The sequence below is a fragment of the Marmota flaviventris genome, chromosome 1 (genome assembly GCF_047511675.1).
Source record: "Marmota flaviventris isolate mMarFla1 chromosome 1, mMarFla1.hap1, whole genome shotgun sequence".
In the NCBI taxonomy this organism is placed as follows: domain Eukaryota; kingdom Metazoa; phylum Chordata; class Mammalia; order Rodentia; family Sciuridae; genus Marmota; species Marmota flaviventris.
Genome location: NC_092498.1, coordinates 147,564,157 through 147,584,451, shown reverse-complemented (window position 1 = coordinate 147,584,451; position 20,295 = coordinate 147,564,157). Strand labels below are relative to the sequence as shown.

At 54.9% G+C, this 20,295-nt stretch overlaps 1 protein-coding gene across 3 annotated transcripts; it reads right to left on the bottom strand.

Annotated features, from left to right (window-relative positions):
- Positions 1-621: 621 nt before the first annotated feature.
- On the bottom strand, positions 622-19,342 carry Hnf1a (HNF1 homeobox A). 3 transcript variants are annotated; one of them, XM_027923372.3, is made up of 10 exons: positions 19,017-19,342; positions 10,729-10,928; positions 7,730-7,916; positions 7,043-7,284; positions 5,500-5,651; positions 5,172-5,373; positions 4,110-4,301; positions 2,919-3,040; positions 2,682-2,847; positions 622-1,370 (listed from the first exon to the last, which is right to left on the bottom strand). In XM_027923372.3, the coding sequence occupies exons 1-10, from the start codon at positions 19,340-19,342 to the stop codon at positions 1,237-1,239; spliced, it is 1,923 nt and encodes a 640-aa protein (XP_027779173.2). In that variant the 3' UTR covers positions 622-1,236. The 3 variants fall into 3 exon arrangements, with proteins under 3 accessions (XP_027779173.2, XP_027779174.2, XP_071473260.1); XM_027923373.3 differs by having other exon boundaries at positions 2,682-2,826; XM_071617159.1 differs by lacking the exon at positions 4,110-4,301 and having other exon boundaries at positions 2,682-2,826.
- Positions 19,343-20,295: the final 953 nt, after the last annotated feature.

Here is a 20,295-nt window from a genome sequence, read left to right as displayed (position 1 = left end):
TAAAAGTTAAATAAATGTACAGTCCCTCCCCCCCAGCTGGCTATGAGCCACAGAGGTGCTGGGTCTCCCCAGAACCCTTGCTCAATCCCAGGTAGAGGCTGCCCACTGAGGCCTGGGTTCTCCACCGCAGGCCCAGGAGACAAGGTTCTCACAGCTGCTTTGCCCTTCCCAATGACACTCAGGACCTCAGACTCCTCAGGGTGGTTGCCAACTGCCTAGGCCCCAGTCCTCAGCCAGCAGGGCTCCAAACATCAGTGCGACCACACAGGTGGTCCCTTTGCTGATCTTGCCACTCTCTTCTCCCTCGGTCACCCCAGCTCTGCCTGGTGCTCAGGCCTTGCTGCCTTTGGAGCTCAGTAACCTCCCGTCTCCAACCAGGGAAGGGCCTGCAGGCGCCCCAAGGCCAGAGGAGCTGCTGCCCTGGGACCTGGGCTTGACACAACTGGTCACAGGAGCAAGGATGGCCCCTTAGCCCCAAAGTGGTCTTTCTGGTAGTGGCAAGATGCCAGGCCTGCTTCAGAAGGCTTGAGGATCAGGAGCAAATGTCCAGGAAAATGAGAAGTCCTGGGGCCGTGGAGAGGAGGTGGCTGGGGTGAGGGCGGCAGGAGAGCCCTGCGTGACCTCCCGGTTCGCCTGAGCTGCCTAGGGCTTGGGCGCTGAGCCCCAGGCCTGGGAGAAAGCAACCCCTTGCGACATGCCTGGTGCAAGGGTACAAATGGGCACACGTCTCACACCCTGGGAGGACCTGCAGCAGGGCCGAGTGGCCTGTGGAGGCAGAGGTGACGATGCAGCTGCGTTGACCTAGGGCTGACTCAGGGACTTGCAGAGCTCAGTGAGTCACAGCTCCCAGGCTTGTGCCTTGAGAAGGTGGCTGCCAGAGCCCCATGAGTCCCAGGGCTGTCCACAGGCCCGCGTTGGAGGCACAGGAGCCCAAGGCTGCCCCTTTCTCTTCCAAGTAACAAGTTTCGACTTCAGCAGACAGAGGGTCCCGCCGGGAACAAGCTCTGCTTCCCACTCTCCACAGTCCCCTCTTAGGCAAGTGACAATCTCCTTGGGTTGAGGCTCCTCAGAACCGTACCTTTCCAATGCTGGCAGAGGGAGAGGTGGGGACTGAGGGGAGACAGCAGCCCTGTGGCAGGCTCAGAAGTGCTCCCGGTGGTGGTGACTGCCGCCTGTCACCCCCCAGGCAGGCAGTGCAGGCTCCAGGGCCCAGCCCCTGGTAGGAAGTTGCCGCGGTCACTGGGAAGAGGAGGCCATCTGTGTGGAGATGAAGGTCTCAATGACGCCGTGGTTGGATGGCAGCAGGTGGCCGTGGCCGTGGCCGTTGGTGGAGTCGGAGCTCTGATACAGCACCAGGCTGCTGGCGGACACTGCGGGGGCAAGGGAGGCTGCTGGCTGCCGGCCACACCCTGGGCCCACCCCACACACCTCCCCCAAGGCAGGAGAGGCAGGGCCTCCGAGGTTCCAGAAACCCAGTGCCAGGCCTCTACCTGGGGCCACCCAGAATGCAGCCTCCTCACGATATGTTAGTGGGAACACTACAGAGGTCAGGCAAGATGGCATGGGAGCTGCAGTCAGCTCAGCCAGCTGAACCAGGCTGATTTTGTTTCTAGGAAGGCCTTTCGCGGATGTGGTTAAGGTCTAGGGTCAGCTGGCTGCTAAGTGAAGGGGGTTGCCCTGATCGTGTGGTTGGGCCTCAGCTTGTCAGCCTCAGACCTGAAGAGCAAAAGCTGAAGTTTACCAAAGAAGAGGTTATTCTGCCTCAAGACCGCAGCATTAACTCCTGAGTGACCAGCCACAGAGGACACTTGCCAGCCCCACAGTTCCACAAACCAGTTCCCTAAAGTAACTCTCCCCGTGTGTAGTGCGCTTCCTGTTGGGCCTGTGCCTTGGGGGAACCCTGACGGGTGGATGGGGGTGAGAGAACGGGCTTTGGGGATGGACCTGGGTTCATGTCCTGGCTCTGCCACCCAGTAGATGAGACAGGTCCGTCACCTCGAGTGTCCACTTCCTCCTCTGTAAAATGAGGATAAGGCGCATGCCCCATGGGGTAGAGCAGGAGCTGAAGCATGGAGTGCCCTTGGGAATGCCTAGCCCTCGGGGCCGGGGTCCTAGGGCCTCCGGGGAGGGCAGCTGCCTAAACTCAGGGGTCCTGATGGCCACGCAGGCCCCAGTGCCCAGCAGCCCGACTCCCAGGCGCCTGCTCCTAAACCCATAGGTCACAGGCAGGGGCCTCCAGGGTCACCAGCATGTGGCCAGGAGAGGGTGGGGTCAGAGTGGCCGGAAGGCATACCCTGTACTGGGGAGAGGGAACATGGACTCCCAGTTCCCCAGGAGAAACCAGAATGCCAGATTCCTCTGTGAAAACTCCAGATTTTTAAATGTTGCCCATTAATTTGAAGAATATTAAAAGCTGAGCCAAGCTAAACACATCCCGGTCCCTTCTGGTCCACAGCCCAGTTCGCTCCTCGTCCTCTCCAGAGCCGTGTCTTGTCCTTAACTGAGTCAATCCCTAGTCCTATAAGTTCGGCCCCGTTTCCCTGTGGCCGGGCACACACCTGGTGCACTCTGGATACCCAGGCCGTGTTTGGGACACTAGCCCCCCACCTGCCTCTGTGCACACCCCACCCCACGCCCCGACTCAGGGACAGCAGGGCAGGGACGGGACAAGCGCCACTCACCTGTGGGGCTGGCACTGAGCCTGTGGGCAGGCTGCAGGTGCTGGATGCTGGCAGGGTCCTGGCTGGGGATGTGGATGGTGGTGGCTGGAGAGGCTGGCGCGTGAAGCCCAGACTCACTGGAGGCATCAGTGTCCGGGGCGAAGACCTGGGGGCCCAGAGCAGTCCCCTGAGCCCTGGTGCATGGAGCAAGAGGCTCTGGGACAGGCCACGGGACGGCCAGACAGGCCAGTGCCTTACCTGCTTGGTGGGCGTGAGGCTGGCGAGGGCACTCAGGTTGGTGGTGTCGGTGATGAGCATGGTCTGCGGAAGCAGGCCTGTGTGGGTGTACTGGGCCACCTCGGGCTTGTGGCTGTAGAGAGCTGGTGGGGACAGAGGGAGTGAAAGAGGATACAGACATGGCACCCCGGACTTCCCTGGGAGGCCTCAAAACAGGCTGTGGGGGAAGGGGTCATGAGGCCTTCTGAATGCCCAGCCCCCGGCAGGAGGGGGGCCCTCTTCTTTACCCAGACCTGCTCAGCTGGAATTGATGGGGAGGAACCTGGGGAAGGCCAGTGACCAATTCCAGTTCCTCATACCACCTAGAGCCCACAGGCATGAAAAGGAAGGGACGGTGCAGGTGCAGTTGTACTAAGCACAAGCACCACGGTACTAAGCACAGGTGCTGTTGCATAAGTGCAGGCCTCAGAAGAGAAGGCAGGTGGCCCCATCCAGGTGAGCAGGGCAGAGGACAGTAATGCCTCCATCTGCAGGACAGCTCTCCAACACATAAGTCAGTGTGTCCCCTCAGCACCCCCAAGAGGCACACAGACACTTCTCAGGGACTCAGATGAAGCCTGACATCACAGGCACACAAAGATGTACACTTTGAACTCTGTGCGCGCGCATACACACACACGCATGCATGCGCACACACACAGGGGTCTACGGCCCTTATCACAATTCCTCATTCCAAAGAGGTCTGAAGCCCAGAGGTTCCCATGGTGTGGCCCCAGGGCTCATTTGGCGGCTACCCCCCAACACAAAACCCGGCTACAAGTTACTGAATCTCCAACCTGCTTCATGGAACTGCTGCAGAGACCCCCTTGATGACGGGATGGGAACAGTGTGTGACACGTGGCATTTCCACCTAGCTACCCTTCTAAAGTCACAACCAGCAAACTCCAGGCTTCCAGAGAAAGGGCTGTGGCCTGGCCCCCCCCCCCCCCCAGGGACGCACAGCCTCTGAACACGCAGAGCACACTGAAATGCAGCCTCCAGCCGCACATGTGCACACGCCCGTGTGTGTTCATGTGTGGGGACATAAGGTGACCCGCAGCTACCCTGTCCCAGAAGCGCTCGTGCCCACACCAGACAAGGCACCTGCCACGCTGCTGCTTCCCTTGCCCCCAGCACGGCCAACCTGCCCCAGCCCAGGGCAAGGGCTCTCACCGTGAGGACCCTGCAGTTGGGCCATGGTGGCCATGAAGGGACTCTGGGCCACGTGGCTCTGCACGGGTGACATGAGAGGCTGCTGGTAGGAAGGGTGCAGCGGCTGCGAGAACTGGACCGGCTGCAGGGTGGTCAGGCTGCTGCCCATGCTGTTGATGACCGGCACGCTCTGTGCCTGAGTGGAGGCCAGGCCTGGGGCAAGAGGGTGGAGTCAGCTGAGCCACCACCCCAAAGTCCCCTTGACTCAGCCCAGACCCCCGGAGGCACCAACCCCCTTCCCAAAGCCCCGGATGAAAAGAGGGGAGGGTGGGGCAGTCAGGAAGCAGCCTGCACTGAACCACCAGGAACTTACATGACCCTGGCGAGTCCCCCTCTTTGAGCCTTTAGCTCCCGTTAGCTGATTCTGATGGAGAGGAGGGCAACGACCCCTGCCCAGGTTGTCAGACTGGGTGCCCTGGAACCCCGGTGTTCCCCAGCAGAGCAGCGCTCCTGGGCTCAGCTCCTGCTGCCCCCTCCCAGCAGCCCCTCTCTGTCTTGTTGTGTATTTGCATACTAATTTCTGCAAAAGAAGGCTTTCTGGGCTTTAAAAAAAATTGGAAGTATCCATGCCCCCCTCACCCTGTGCTATTTCCCCACCTTTTAATCTGAGGTACTATATGATTTTGTGTTGTGCTCATTGCCTTCCACACTGGGCTCTCTGAGATTTGGGTTGATTTGGTTCCTTTGTGCACTCAGAAAATGCATGTTGCACTGGGCGCTGTGGCACACACCTGTCATCCCAGTAGCTTGGGAGGCTGAGGCAGGAGGATCGTGAGTTCAAGGCCAGCCTCAGCAACTTAGCACAGCCCTAAGCACCTCAGCAAGACCCTGTCTCTAAATAAAATATAAAAAGGGCTGGGGATGTGGCTCCGTGGTTCAGCGGCCCTGGGTTCAATCCCCAAAAACAGAAAGACAAGAAAAGACAGTGCGTGTTGTAGGTAGGAACAAATGAATGAATGACCCCTTAGATTCTGCAGGGGACTTGCAGCAGCCGCCCAGGTGCCCAGCTTCCCACCAGCTTACCAATGACCAGGGTGGAGGCGCCTGTGTTGGTGAACGTGGAGCCCAGGGAGGCAGGCTCACCGGGCCCGATGGTCATGACCCCAGGGAGCGAGGCCATGATGAGGTTCTGGGGCTGCTGGTTGAGGCCCGGCGACGTCTGCTCCAAGCTGTGCAGCGCTGTCAGCGTGCTGACAGGGGGCAGGGGGCCCCCAGTGGCTGAGACCTGCCAAGGGGAGTCAAGCTGAGTCAGGGTGGGGCCCAAACAGCCTCCCAGAGGACCACCCCGGGGTCTCCTAGCCAAAGGAAAGTGGGGTTGGAAAGGTTTTTGCCACAGGTCAGGGACACTCACCAGCTTGGCTTCAGTGCTCAGCAGGCTGTGGCTGGGCTCCAGGCCTGTGGGGGACACTTGGTGCAAAGGGGTGGACACTGTCACTAGGGAACCACCGCTGCTCGAGGGCACCTCTGCTGCCTCACTGGTTGCAGGCTGTCCATAGCGCACGCCTGGAGTGGGGACAGTGTCCAGCCTCAGCACCCTCCCTGTCCCCTCCTGCCTCACAGACCTTGTCACTCCATGGCTTGGCTCAGGTCAGCTGACCCATCTTTCCTCCCGCAGCTGCAAACTGCTGAGCATCACCTTGGGCCAGGCCCTGGCCTGTGCTTGCAGCTTCATGTCGCCCGATGCCTAGTTCTATCCCTGGCATACAGTAGGTGCTCAATAAAAGAGAATGGAACTGAGCTGAATTGGAGCTAGTGGAGGTAAACTGAAGGGAACTGAATGGAATGAACTGGAACTAGTTGAATTAAATTGTATCTAGTTGAATTGAACGAAAATGAGCTGAGCTTGATTAAGTTGAGCTGAATGAAGCCCAACTGAATTGGATTAAGTTGAATTAAGCTTTACAGTCAGCCCTGCATGTCCGTGGGCTCTACATTCTTGAATTCAACCAACTGCCAACTGAAATATTTGAAAAACATTTTTTTTTCTCTGTAGTGGACACAAATGGACTTTTTTCTTGTCATTTTTCTCTAAACGATACAGTGTAACAGCTATTTACACAGCATTTACCTTGTCTGAGATATTGTAAATGATCTAGAGATGGTTTAAAGAATACAGAGGATCCAACTGCTCAAATGCAAATACTACCCCGTTTTATATAAGGAATTTGAACATCTTTGGATTTTGCTATCTCCAGGGGGTCCTGGAACTCACCTCTTGCAGACCCCAAGGAATGACTATGGAACTGAGCTACACTGGAGCTAGTGGACGGAAACTGGAGGGAACTTGACTCAATGGAATGAACTAGAACTGACTGGATTAAACTTATATCTAGTTGAATTGAACGAAAATGAGCTGAACTTGATCAAGTTGAGCTGAATGAGCCCAAATTGAATAGGATCAAGTTGAATTAAACAAATTTAAAATTAAAGCGAATCGCCTTGAACTTCACTTAGTTAAACTGAGGGGATTGAATGGGAAATGGTTGAGCGAGGCCAACCTTAAGTGAGCTAAACTGTCCTATAATGAGTTAAACACAATTGAAGGGAACCGAATTGGATTCAGTGGAACTAACAGGGTTTGAGTCAGTGGATCTGAGGTGACCGTGGTCCACTGAGGTCAGTGACCCCAGTTAGATTCAGTGGAATTGAAGAGGGCGAGTGGAGTGAGGTGAAGTGGTCAGCTCTGATGGAGCGGGGCAATGACTGGACGCGGGTGGAGGATGGGTGGGTGGGATGGGCTGGACGAGTCCATGGAGTACGTGTGGGGGAGCGTGTTGGGCTTATAAAGTGGAACCAACAAGTGCTCAGAGGTTTGGGTGTCTACTGCCACTGGGGCAGCCCACCCGCTTGCCCCTTTACCCGCTGTCCCAATCTACCCCCCAGATAGCACTCACCGTGGACCTTACTGGGGGAGAGGGCGGGTGGGGGTAGGCCAGGGGAGCTATGGGCAGGCAGCGCGGGTCCTGGGCCTGGCCCCGATGGGGGCCCGCTGTACGTGTCCATGGCCAGCTTGTGCCGAAAGGCTTCTTCTTTGCGCCGATTGGCAAACCAATTGTACACACGCACCTCCGTGACAAGGTTGGAACCCAGCCCCTGTGCCTGCGACGGTGACACTCCCCTCTGGATGCACTCCGCCCTGCAGAAATGGCCACCCATGAGCCTCCAGGCTGGGCGCAGAGAAGCCCTCTCCTGGGGAAGGTCCTGAGAAGTTGAGCTCTACCTGAGTGTTGGGGGCTGGCAGATCTGGATTCTAATACCAGTTCTGCTGTGTGACTTTGGGCAAGTGACTCAGCCTCTCTGACCTCAGTTATCATATGAGCAAAACAGCCATGGGGTTGTGGAGAGGTTGGAATGAGGTGAATATTCACCCAAAGGGTTGCTTGGTGGGTGGGGGACACTAGGAATAGAATGAGGTTCAAGACACTGAGCAGCTGTTGAGTCCTCACAACTCTTTGGGCCAAGCCACATTCATTGACAGCAGGAGCTCTCAAGAACTGGGGAGCCCTCCTCAGATCCAGAGTTACCTTCCTGGCCTTGCCCCAGCCCCACCCCAGGCAGCCCCACCCTCACCACCACTCCACCTGTTGCACTCCTCCACCAAGGTCTCTCGCTCCTCCTTGCTGGGGTTCTTCTGCCTCTCATAGGCCTGGAACAGGATCTGCTGGGATGCTGGGCCCCACTTGAAACGGTTCCTCCGCCCCTTCTTGGTTGGCAGCTCGTCACCTGTGGGCTCCTCAATCAGCCCACCCTGCCCTGCATGGGTGAACTCTGCAGGCCCAGAAAGACATGAGCAGGGCATCAGTTCACCTGACCATCCCCCCGATTCTCTCATTGTCAGGGGGCTGAACCAGAGGAGTTTATATCCAGAACTCAGCTCGTCCCATCTAATCAGCTAATCCATTAATAACAAGCATAGCACACAGCCCCTTTCTTAACCCGTGTCCCAGGCAGACATCACTAATCAACCCCTGCACACTTTTTGACTGAGCCAAGATGTCATCTCCCAATCCTCAGTACAAGGCTCTGGGTAAGCGTTAGCATTGTTCAGATTTGGCACATTTACTATCCCCATTTTATAGGTGAGGTAAATGAGGTTTAGGGAGGTTATCTAATTTTCCAAGGCCACACAAGAAAGCAGAAACTTGCACCTTGTCCCCTGAGCAGATTCAGAGCTCATGTCACCTCTCCAGACCTGGAAATTAAGCTTACAATGCAAATGTTGGCCAGGAAAAATTAAATGATCAGGATAAATATAGGAGAATCTCTCTATGACCTTGAGTTAAACAAAGACTTCATAAACAGGACACAAAAACTAACTATAAGCTTAAAAACTAAGAACTTTTGCTGATCAAATGACATCCAATTTAGAGTATAAGGCAAACCACAGAGCAGGAGATTATACTTACAGTACTTAATTTTTTAAAGGCCTTATAATCAGAGTGTATTTTAAGAAACTCTTATAAAACCATCAGTAGAAAAAACAGATAATCCAAGAGAAAAAAAAAGGAACCTCCTGAGCAGGTGTTTTGTTTTGTTTTGTTTGTACCAGAGATTGAACTCAGAGGTGCTTAACCAGTGAGCCACATCCCAGCCCTTTTTTAAAAATATTTTTTTAGGGCTGGGGATGTGGCGGTAACGTGCTCGCCTGGCATGCACGGGGCACTGGGTTCGATCCTCAGCTCCACATAAAAAATAAAATAAAATAAAGATGTTGTGTCCGCCAAAAACTGAAAAATAAATATTAAAAAATTCTCTCTCTCTTAAAAAATATTTTTTTAGTTGTAAATAGACACAATACCTTTATTTATCTTTATGTGGTGCTGATAATCGAACCCAGTGCCTCACATGTGCTAGACAAGTGCTCTACCACTGAGCCACAACCCCAGCCCTTTTTACTTTTTATTTAGAGACAGGGTCTCACTGAGTTGCTTAGGGCCTCACTAAGTTGCTGAATCTGGTCTTGAACTTGGGATCCTCTGGCCTCAGCCTCCTGAGTTGCTGGGATGACAGGAGTGCAGCTGGCTACATTAGGATCTATCAAAGATTCCAAAGTACCTACTCTGACCCAGCATTCCACTCTAGGAATTCTTCCTACAGACAGACTCGCACGTGAGCATGAACGTGTATAAATAGGATGTTCTTTGCAGCAGGTGATTGCAATAGCAGATTGGAAAAACCCTATAAGCCCTTATAGGTACCTTCAAATAATAGCCAGTAGCCCTTAAAAAGAATGAGGTCAGGCGGGGCACAGTGGCACACACCTGTAATCCCAGAGGTTTAGGGGACTGAGGCAAGGCAGGAGGGCTTCCAGTTCAAAGCCAGCCTCAGCAACTTAGCAAGACCTTGTCTCTAAATAAAAAATATAGAAAGGCTGGGATGTGGCTCAGTAGTTAAGCACCCTGGGGTTCAATCCCTGGTACCAAAAAAAAAAAAAAAGAGAGAGAGAGCCAGCGAGTGAGAGTGCGTGCGTGCAATCAATCTCTCAATGCTGATATAAGAAGATATATAGGATTGATTTTATTGGCCTGGGTTGTAGCTCAGTGGTAGAGCGCTTGCCTCGAATGCATGAAGCCCTGGGTTTGATCCTCAGCTCATAAATAAAGATATTGTGTCCATCTACAACTATAAAAATATTTTTAAAAAAGAAGATGTACAGGCTTAATTTTATTGCTGAGAGAAAAAAGCAAGGTGCCAAAACTGTGTGTAATATGTTCCCATTGACTGGAAAGAAACACCTAAAGCTAGTATATGCATACAATATCTCTGAAAGGATACACAGGACCCTGGGAATGCCAGTGGCTGCTTTAGGGGAAGGACACCTAATTTTTATCATTTTTTAAAACCAAATACATATTGCCTTTTTTAAGACCTGGAAAATGAATAAAAGAAAGGTCAAAATTTTACATATAAATGGAAGCTGAAGAGCGTGCAAGTGCACTGGGAACTTGGGGGGAGGGAAGCCTTAATAAGGAGACTCACCATTCCCAGAGTAACTGTGTACCCGGGTCTTCCCAGTTTATCAGTGGAGTGTACCCCCTTGCCTCTGAGTCTTTGCTGGTGCCATTCCTCTGCTTGAAACACCCTTCCCTGCATCTCCAAAGGTTAAAATTCGACTCACACTGAAGACCTTATCTAAAGGTCATGCTTTCAGTGTGAACCTTCCTGATACCTCTGCCACCCTGAGGTAGAATAGATTAATCTCCCCCCTCCACAGTCAACTCACTACTCTGAAATACTGACTACTCTACCCTGGGCCTGGCACAAAGTAAGTGCTCAATAAATACTAGATCTCATGGTTGTTTTTGTTGCCACGTTATAATGTCTCGCTGTAACCTAACAGTCTCCATCCCCTTCCCACTAAACAGTGAGTTCGTGGAAGGCAGGAGGGGTCCAGTCCATCCATCTTTGGACGCCCTGGACCAACCCTGCACCCTCCCCCAGAGTGCCTTAATAAATGTGGATTGAGTCCCGCTGGCTCCTGTCTCCCTGTCTGTGTAATGGGGCAGGGAAGCTTCCAGCCCCGCCCTAGGTGGGTTCGAGGCCAGGACGAGCCCGGGGACCTGCTGGGGTGGTTACTTACGCTGCGCCACCTCTCGCTGCTTGCGGACGTACCAGGTGTACAGGGCCGCGCGCTTCTGCGTCTTCATGGGGGTGCCCTTGTTGAGGTGCTGGGACAGGTGGGACTGGTTGAGGCCCGTGGTGTCCACCACCTCCCGCTGCGGGATATTGTGCTGCTGCAGGTAGGACTTGACCATCTTCGCCACGCGCCATGGGTCCTCCCTGCGAGAGAGCGAGGACGGGGTCAGCTCTGTGGGCTGCCGGGTGACCCCTGCCAACCAGCAGGTGAGGCTGGGGCCTGGGGACCTGAGACCTCCCCTGCACCTGGGTGGGGATTGTGGAGGAAGGTGGATACAGAGCCCAGGAGCTGCACCAGGCAGGAACAGGAAGGTACGGTCACCCTAGGACACAGGCCTGAGGACACACAGACAGATGGACACAGATGTAGGCATGAACAGACTCCCACGGATTCCTCCCCTCATCCTCATCCTCTCTGAGATTTTTTTTTTTTTTTTTTTTTGGTGCTCAGGATTGAACCCAGGGGTGCTTAACCCCTGAACCACACCCCCAGCCCTTTTTTATATTTTATTTAGAGACAGAGTCTCACTGAGTTGCTTAGGGCCTTGCTAAGTCACTGAGGCTGGCTTTGAACTTGCGATCCTCCTGCCTCAGCCTCCCAAGCTGCTGGGATGGCAGGTGTGCACCTGGCCTGACCCTGGGAATGTTAAATGTGTGTTACCCACCTGGAGAAACTGTAAGCACCTCGAGGGCAAGAACTGTCCTCTCAGCACCAAAATGGGCCTGACTTAGAATATGCCATTGATAGGGGAACATGGGAATAAGTGGTTGGAAGGACGGATGGGAGGGTGCGTGGGTAAGTAGATGGATGCACAGACAGGGGGAACCAAGGGCAGACGGAAGAGCTGATGAAATGATGTGTGGGCAGATGGACAGAGGATGGATGGGTATGGAGGATACCCACTGGGGACAAAAAGCAGAAATGTGGATCCTTCTGGCTTACAGCCAGGATCACTGAGATTCAGAGAGCCGGAATTACTCTTGTCTCTTGCCCAAGGTCACAAGGCTGGCCTAGAGGGTCCCACCCTAACTAAAGGGATTCAGTTCTAAGTCAGCCCATCAGGCAAAATCATAGGGTCAAAATGCCTGAAATCTGCCCTCAGCCCTTGGCAGCAGCCTAGCCAGTCTGTCCACGGCACCAGCAGAGGCCCAGGTGAACCCAGGCTGCAGGCTGCATTCAGAACCCTCATTACAACAAAATGGTTTTTTTTTCATCCAGACTCAGTAGTGCACACTGAATCCCAGTGACTCAGGAGGCTGAGGCAGGAGGATCACAAGTTTGAGGCCAGCCTCGGAAACTTAGCAAGACCCTTTCTCAAAAAGGAGGGGAGGGGGCTGGAGATGTCACTCAGTGGTAGAGCACTCCTGCATTCAATCCCCAGTACTACCAATAACAACAACAACTGTGTTTTTCTGGGCACAGTAAAGCAGCCTGTCATTCTAGCAAGAGGATCACAAGTTCGAGTCCAGCCTGAGCAACATCACAAGACCCTATCTCAAAACAAAAAATAAAAAGGGCTTGGGATGTAGCCCAGGAGTAGATTGCTTGCCTAGCATGTGCGAGGCTCCGGGTTGGATTCCCAGCACCAAAACCAAAATAAAACTGAGTTCTGGAATCCCACTCTGAGGACCGAAGCTCTCCAGGAGAGTGACTCAAGGGGCCTGAGGTCACCTGTGATCCATGTCTCTATCCTCTGCTCACTGTGAGTCTTCCTGTGAGGAAAGAAGGGATCAGACTGCCCATACCGTATCAATTCTCTCTTCTCTTGCTCTGCCCCAAGCCCCCACCCCTCGCTTACAGTACAAACGGAAATGCAGATCACGACGTCGGCGCTGGAACTGGCGGAACCGAGATTCGAACCCACATCTGCGTGATTCCAAAGCCCCCGTTCTCCCCTCCCGGCTTGACTCAGCGATCTGCTTCTAGAATCTGAGGCTTCCACTGTTTGCACACATGACACATGGCGCTCATAGAAGGCAACTCTTGCTGCATTGCTTGCCCCGGCAGAAGACCCCAAGCAAGCAACCAATCCAGCAAAAAGAGGCTGCGTCCTGACTGCGCCCTGGGAGCCCCTGCAGAAGCCCTGTGCGCAGCCGCCCGGAGCAGTTAGGGACGTCCGCTCTGCTTTATTTGTGTAAAATTTGTTTTTTCCCATTTGAGTAAAATGTAAAGGGCGGTGAAACAGGCTTTCTCCATGTTTGACTGTGCACATGTGAAATACCAGAAAGGCGTGCCAGGACCCGGAGATGCAGGTGACCCTCAGGGGGCGGGGCTGGGGACAGGATGAGAGGGACGGTTTTCTCTGTAGCTCTTCTGTACTTTTAAAATCACTTGATACATTGCAATTTTGTATCATATACTATAATTCATACAGTCCCTCAGTAAGGGGGATCGCTGCCAGGTCCCCCTTGGACATCAAAATCCATGGATGCTCAAGTCCCTTGTATAAAATGCCATGGTATTCGCAGAGAACCTGCCACACTCACCTGCATACTCTGAGCCATCTCCAGCTTCCTTATAATACCTAATACAACGTCAGTGCTGTAGAACTAATTATTTCACTGTGTTCTTTAGGGAATCCAGACAAGAAAATTCTCTGTGTTCCAAACGGACACATTTTTTTCTGAGTATTTTCAATCCACTGTTGGTTGAATCTGCAGACTTAGCAGCCAAGGATTCAGAACCTGCAGATACAGGGCTCCACTGTATAGACAATTTTAAATGAAACTGCAACCCCCTAGATTCAGAAGCCACCCCACAGCCTTCTCTCCCTCCAAGAAGCAGCGATTGCCTGGCTCCCTCAGGAGGCAGTGCCCTCCACAGGGATCAGGGACCCCAGCCTTTGTCACTTGGACCCTCTGACTTCCTCCTCCTTATCAGCAGTTCTCTGACGGCAGAGCAGGGAGGAAAGGAAGGTGGGGACAGGTAAGTCTAAATTGGTCAGCATAGTACTGCAAAGTCCCACTTGTGTAAAAAATGACAATGATGAGAATTAATGACCCTTGACTATTTGCCATGAGCCCAGCACTGTCCTGCGGGTGACCATTTAATCTCACAATAACCCAGGAAGCAGGCTCGACTGGGATGCCCACTCCCCTGGTGAGGAACCGAGGCTCAGGAAGGTGAGGCTGCTGTCAAGGTGACCTAACTGGGGTGCAAGAATATGTTGTGTTGTTGGGGCCCGCCTGCCCCTCCCTGGCTTCTTGCTCTGTGATCAGGGGCTCCTGGGAGCCTCTGCCACCTCCCCCTTCCCTGGGTGCCACTCAGAGCTAGGAGGGAAGGGCAGTACAAAGTCCAGCCTTGTGCAGCGGGCAAACATGTTTATCTGATGGCCTCCCCGCCCCTGCCCCTGGTGGCAGCCGCCCCCTCCTGCTCCCTGCTCCTCCCTCCCCTTTCTCTCCTCCCTGGAGAATGGGGTCAGTCCTCTCCCCAGGGCCTCTCTTGGGCTCAGATTGAAAATCTATGTAGCTGTCCCTCTGACCCATGTCTCTCTCTGCCTCTCTCTCTCTCTCTCTCTCTCTCTCTCTCTCTCTCTCTCTCTCTCTCTCCCCTGCACACCAGGTCAAATAAAATAAAGTCCAGCCACTTTCCACAAACATAGGACAGTTACCTGGATGGGGAAAATGACAAGCAGAAGCATTAAACTCAGTTAATAGGATCTTTCTTTCTTTCTTTCTTTCTTTCTTTCTTTCTTTCTTTGTACCAGGGATTGAACCCAGGGTCACTTTACCACTGAGCCTCATCCCCAGCCCTTTTTATATTTTATTTAGAGACAGAGTCCCACTGAGTTGCTTAGGGCCTCACTAAATTGCTGAGGCTCTCAGAATTTGAGATCCTCCTGCCTCAGTCTCCCAAGACAGTGGGATTACAGGTATGTGCCACCACACCTGGCAGAACTTTCCATTTTTAAACAATTCCTGGGACTGGGGTTGTGGCTCAGCAGTGGAGCACTTGCCTAGCACATGTGAGGCACTGGGTTCAAACCTCAGTACTACATTAAAAAATAAATAAAACAGAGTTATAATAATAAAGAACAACACCTAGTAAAGTTAGACAACAAATGCACAAAAAAAATGAATTTAAAATGCCAATCAGGCCAGGCATCGTGATGCGTAACTAAAATCCCAGCAACTCGATCGGCTGAGGCAGGAGGATCTGCAAGTTTGAGGCCAGCCTCAGCAATCTAGCAAAATGATGTCTCAAAATTAAAAGAAAAGAATTTAAAAGGCTGTGAATGTAACTACTCATAGATAAAGCCCTGGGTTCACACCTCAGTACCAAAGGATAAAAATAAAACAGTCAGTCTGCAAACAAAAGCTAAGAGGGCCTCCCTTTCCCTTTTCTGGGGAAAGTCACCAGTGCTCCTTTTTTCTAGAACCTACTGAGTTGGTCTCTGTCTCTCGGTCACTCCCTCTCTTACACTCATGCACCCCCTTGGTCTCCAAGGACCTGACCCTTCCCAGGACAGCTTCCCCAGCTCAGAACTAAGAGACCGAGGCCCCAGGTGCATCCTGCTTTGACCCCAGTGGGTTTGAGAGTCGCACCAAGCTGGGTTCAGATCCCGCAGCTGTGTGAGCTCACCTGCCCTCACTGCTCGGAAACACGGGTGATCCATGCCCCCTCACACCTGTCAGGAGCGTTCAGGGAGGGTTTGGAGCAAGGCCTGGCCCTCAGGAGGGGCTCAGTAAGGGTAGGATACTGTGATGCTGGTCCTCACCCTCACATCCCCATCCACCATGTGGTCCTTCAGACCCGGCCTCCCCGCAGAGCCCAGGAAGCCCAAGGATCTGCCCACCTCCTCCTGCTCTCGCCTTCTGCCCACCCTGGGGTCAACCGGACAGCCAAGACTTTGGGCCTTTTGTCCTCTGGTCCCCAAGGTCATGGAATGGGGGATACTGGCCTGAAGGGCTGCTCCCCTAGAAGAGGAGCTGAATTCCCCCATCTCCGGCCTGAGATCTGAGTCCGAATCTCAACTCTGCTGCCCAGGATTGGAATGCCTTGGGAAGGAGCCTGGCCTCAGTTTTCCTGTCTGTGAACTCTGGCTAGAAATGTCTCATCTCTCAGAGATCCTCAGGAGGGAGAAACGAGTCCCATGCATTTGGAAGCCTGGGGGGCCTCAGAGTTTAATGGGCACAGGGCTCCGCACTAGTGGGCATAGGATGCCGCAGGCCCAGTCCTGGCCTCAGTACTTGGAAGTGTTACCTTGGGTGAGTCCTTTGCCTCTCTGAACCTTAATTGAATCGTCTGTAAAATGGGGTCACCTGAAACAGTAGGGTCAGCTACCCGTCACTGCGAGTCCTCCATGTACAGTTCTGCGGGCACCATGCCATTCAATCCTGGGTGGGAATGTGATTTTCATCTCCACTTTGCAGAGGAAACTGAGGCTTAGAAAACTGAAACCAGCTGCCTGAGCTGGAACAGAACTGGGATGAGGGCCAGGCAGGCTGGCCCCAGTCAGGTCCTTTGTCCCACCTCAGCCACTGTCTTCCTAGCTCTCAGTGCCTGGGCGCTGCTTGACGAGGAGGAGCACAGAGCTCCAGCTTTGGGGTTTGAGCTGTTCAGGACCGGGGGGGGGGGGGGGGGGGCCTGCAGGATGCTCAGGATGGAACCCTGGACCTCCCTTAGCTAGGTGCTCTCAGGGCCTCGGAGACTCGTCCATCATTCCCACATGTCTCAGGTCAGCCCCAGGGCTGCTGCTGGGAGGTGTGAGTGGTGAAGGAGACCTATTTTCATGGCAGGTGATAGAAAACAAATATGATCATAATAACTAAATGAAGGTGAAAGGGAACGTGAAAGTGGTGAAGGAGAGAGATGGGGGTGAGGCCCACCTATGAATGGGGCAACCAGGGAGCTAAAAGCCGGGAAGATCAGGAAAAGAGGTTCTGAGCAATAGGGACAGCATGTGCAAAGGCCCAGAGGTTGAATCAACTTGTGTGTTGAGGGGCAGCAAAGTCAGCATAAGGGAGCAAAATGAGAAAGAGTGGAGGCCAGGGAAGAGGCCAGAGAAGAGGCCAGGGAAGGTGGTCAGCTGGCAGCGGGGTGGAACCAGGGAATTCAGGTTACTTTTATTTTGTACATAAGGAAACTGAGGTAGAAGAAGGGGAGGGACTTCCCAAAGGTCACACAGTGGACTAAGGGTGGAGACCTGAGGGAAGAACTCAGGTTCCTGCTGTGGCCTCAAACATGGGACCCTCCCTGCCTCTTCCCAGATACCCCCTGCTCCACACAAAGATCTCCAGCTGCAGGTCCTGCCTCTGTGGTCTCCCCAGCCTCAGCCTCTCCACTGCCCAGGCCTCCATCAGGGGTCCCCCAGCCCTCTCCCCGGGGTCCTCTCCCCTGCCCTGAGGCTGAAGGCCCCCCTTTTATCCCTGGGGCGTTTCAGATCCCTTTTGTTACCTGAACAATAAGTAACCCAGGTAGTTAGTTATAAACTCTGCAGGAACGGAGGAGCTGGTTGATAATTTATAGCAACATCTCAAATTTAAATGGAAAGTAAATAGCATGCTGTTAGCATTAAAGAAAACCCAATCGGGGCAGGAGGGAGGCACTCCGGCCTCCTCCCAGCTTGGGGTGCCTCGCTCTCTCCCCTGCCCCTTCTCCCAGCTGGGCCTGAACCCCTCTCCCCTCCTGGCTCCTCTGCCCTCTCTCTCGGCCTCCCCGACAGCCTCTCCTTTCCTCCCTGCTGTCCCTCTTCCCCCCAGCTTCCAGATCTCTGCTGGTCCCCAAGGACACTTTGACCTCTGCTCCCCCCCAAATGCTGTGGAACAAGCCTCCCCCGCCCCACCATCCCACCACAGGGGCTGCTGATCCAGAGGCCCCCCAGAGCCAGGTAAGAAAGACCCTTGGTGCCCCTTACCCCAGCCCTCTCCCCAAAGCCCCCCAGTTCCACCTGGGACCCTGAGCAGGTCAGGCCCAGCCCCACCCTGTCCAGGTGGCCCTCGCCCTGGGTCTGGCCTTGCCTGGCTCTTTGCCCCTCCCCTGCAGAGCCGCAGCCTTTGCCCTCCTCTTCCTGCCAAGTCGGGGGCCTGGCTGCTCCCCTGCCCCCTGCCGAGGGCCCCACGAGGCTCCCTGAGCCTCTGAGAAGGTCCCTCCACCAGCCTCCCCCACCCCAAGCAGGGATCAGCCCTTGGACAGAAAAGACGGTCCCCCACAGAGCACTTTGGAGCACTCCCTCAAATCCTCAGCCACCCCCAGCTGGGCCCTGGCTCCTGGCCAGAGTGCCTTCCGGCTCCGTGCCTCAGTTTCCTCATCTGTGAAGCAGAGTGGTCAACAGCTTCCTCCCCGGGCTCAGCTCCACATCACACACAGGGCCCCTCGGCAGGCAGACGGGCTGCAGGAACAGTGGCCGTCAGCGGGGAGCCTAGGGAGCTTGGGGGACTGGTGGTCCCGTAGCCCCCAGGTTGCTCTCCCCCAACCCGGTGCCCCCCATTCTCCCATTCTCCACCCCCACGGCGGGGTTGGGGGGTGGCTCCTGCCTCTGCGGGCCACGATCCTACAAGTTAATGATCACAGCCCTTATCAGAGCCTTTTGCTGTTTATAAATTTATAAAACAAAAGAGAAATAATAAAGCGCGTGGGTAATTAGTAACCAGGGCAGCTCGGCTGGGGAGAGGGGAGGCATCGCCAGGGACCCACCCAGTTCTCCAGGAGTGGGGAGAAGGCCAGCGGATGGGGGTACAGGACAGTACTGGGGGGCTTCGACATGCAGCCTGCTGGGGACCCGTGGCGGTGCAGGAGAGGTAAGAGTTCCCACCCCGAAGTCCCCTCTGCCTCAGCTAAGAAAGACCTGGACTTTCCCAGTGGGGGGGGCCAGGGAAGCCCCCCAAAACCCCAGTCTCAGCTCTGCCTCCCAGAGGTGCTTTCTGCCCCCGGGGGCCGACCATCTGAGCACTTCGTGGGGAGCCAGGGACTGGGGGTACGAAGGGCCACATGGCTAAGGATTTCCCACCCCCTCTGTTCTCCAGGTGTCTGGGGTCCCTGTCCCAGAGCTTCCCCAGGGCTTGTCCCCACTTCCCGAGGACACGGCTGAAGACCGTGGCTCTTGGTGTCTGGAGGCTCCAACCTCTGAACAGGGACCCCCGAGCGCTGGCCTGGGCCCTGTCCCCTTCCCCGACAGCTAAGCTGAAGGCCACGGCTCAGGAGGACTCTGGACTTGGCAGAGGGGCTGGTCAGAGCGGAGGGTGGCCCTGGGGGCTCCTTCCTGGCAGCTGGGGACGGGGAGGGGTCCTTACTGCAGAAGGGTCTCCACCACGGCCTTCTGGTGGGCCGCCTCCTCGGGGCTGAGGTTCTCCAGCTCTTTGAGGATGGGCGGCGTGAAGTCGTCCCCGTCGTCGTCCGTGTCGTCCTCGGAGCCCCGCGTCTCCCCCAGCCCGTTGGGCAGCTCAGCCAGCTCCCCTCGACCGGCGCCGCAGGCCTCCCCCTTGTCCAGGGGACCCTCTCCGGGCAGCAGGTAGGGCCCCGGCTCCCCCAGGGCCTGGATCAGCGCCTCCTTGCTCAGGCCCGACTCGAGCAGCGCGGCCAGGAGCTCGGTCTGCAGCTGGCTCAGCTTGGCCACCATGGCTCCGCCGAGGGCCACGCGGCCGGGCCACCAGCTGCCACCTCCCCCGCCCGAGGGCCTCCACTGGCCGGCCGGCAGCCACGAGCCAGGCTCCTGCACCACTGCCCCCCCAAACCCACGAGCCAAGCCCAGTGGGCACCCCCAGCCCCCAACCCTGGCCCCAGCGGCCGGTGAATCAGGCCCCTGCCTGCTGTTTACATTGGAGCTGGGGAAATTCTCCAAGGTTCATATTTATCCGTGTGCTTAGCGCGGGGACTGAACTTTGGACTTCAGCCCTGCAGAGTGCAGGCCTCATGGCCGCAGAGGGCCCGAGCGTGGCCTTCGGTGGGAGTGGGCAGGGGAGGGTGGGGAGGTGGAGGGGGGACCATGGCAGCTGGACAGAAGGTGCTAGGAGCCAGGGGGCAGCATTGGGGCCCACCCCCAGGGCCTTGCAGGAAGTCAGGCTAAGGCAGAAGGACGCAGAAAGCCCATTTCTTTAGGGGAATAGAAGCCACAGGAAGTTTTAGGCCACTGGGCCAGCTGTCAAGGACAGAGCTAGGTCCTGTTCATTTGGGGACCCTCTCACACTACACCAGGCCTGTGCTCAGGGATGGCGCTGGGTCTGTAACGTGTGCCTTTACTTCACTGTGAGTGGGTGCAGGGATTGTCTCCATTTTATAGAGGAGGAAATCTAGGCTCTGAGAGGTGAAGCAACGTGGCCAAAGTCACACAGGAAGGGATTCGACCTGTGGGATGGGACTAGGTGGACAGCAGCCGGGCACTTGCCTCAGTACAAATTTTCAGGGGGCACCCACAACCTTAGTAATCAAGATTTTATGCAATGGATTTTAAAAATTAAAATCAAGGCAAACCCCTAAAAGCACGTGTCCATACAAAAATTCTCACGTTCGAGTCCTGGGGCTGGAGCTCAGTGGAGAGTGTCTGTCTGGCATGCATGAGGCCCTGGCTCAGAT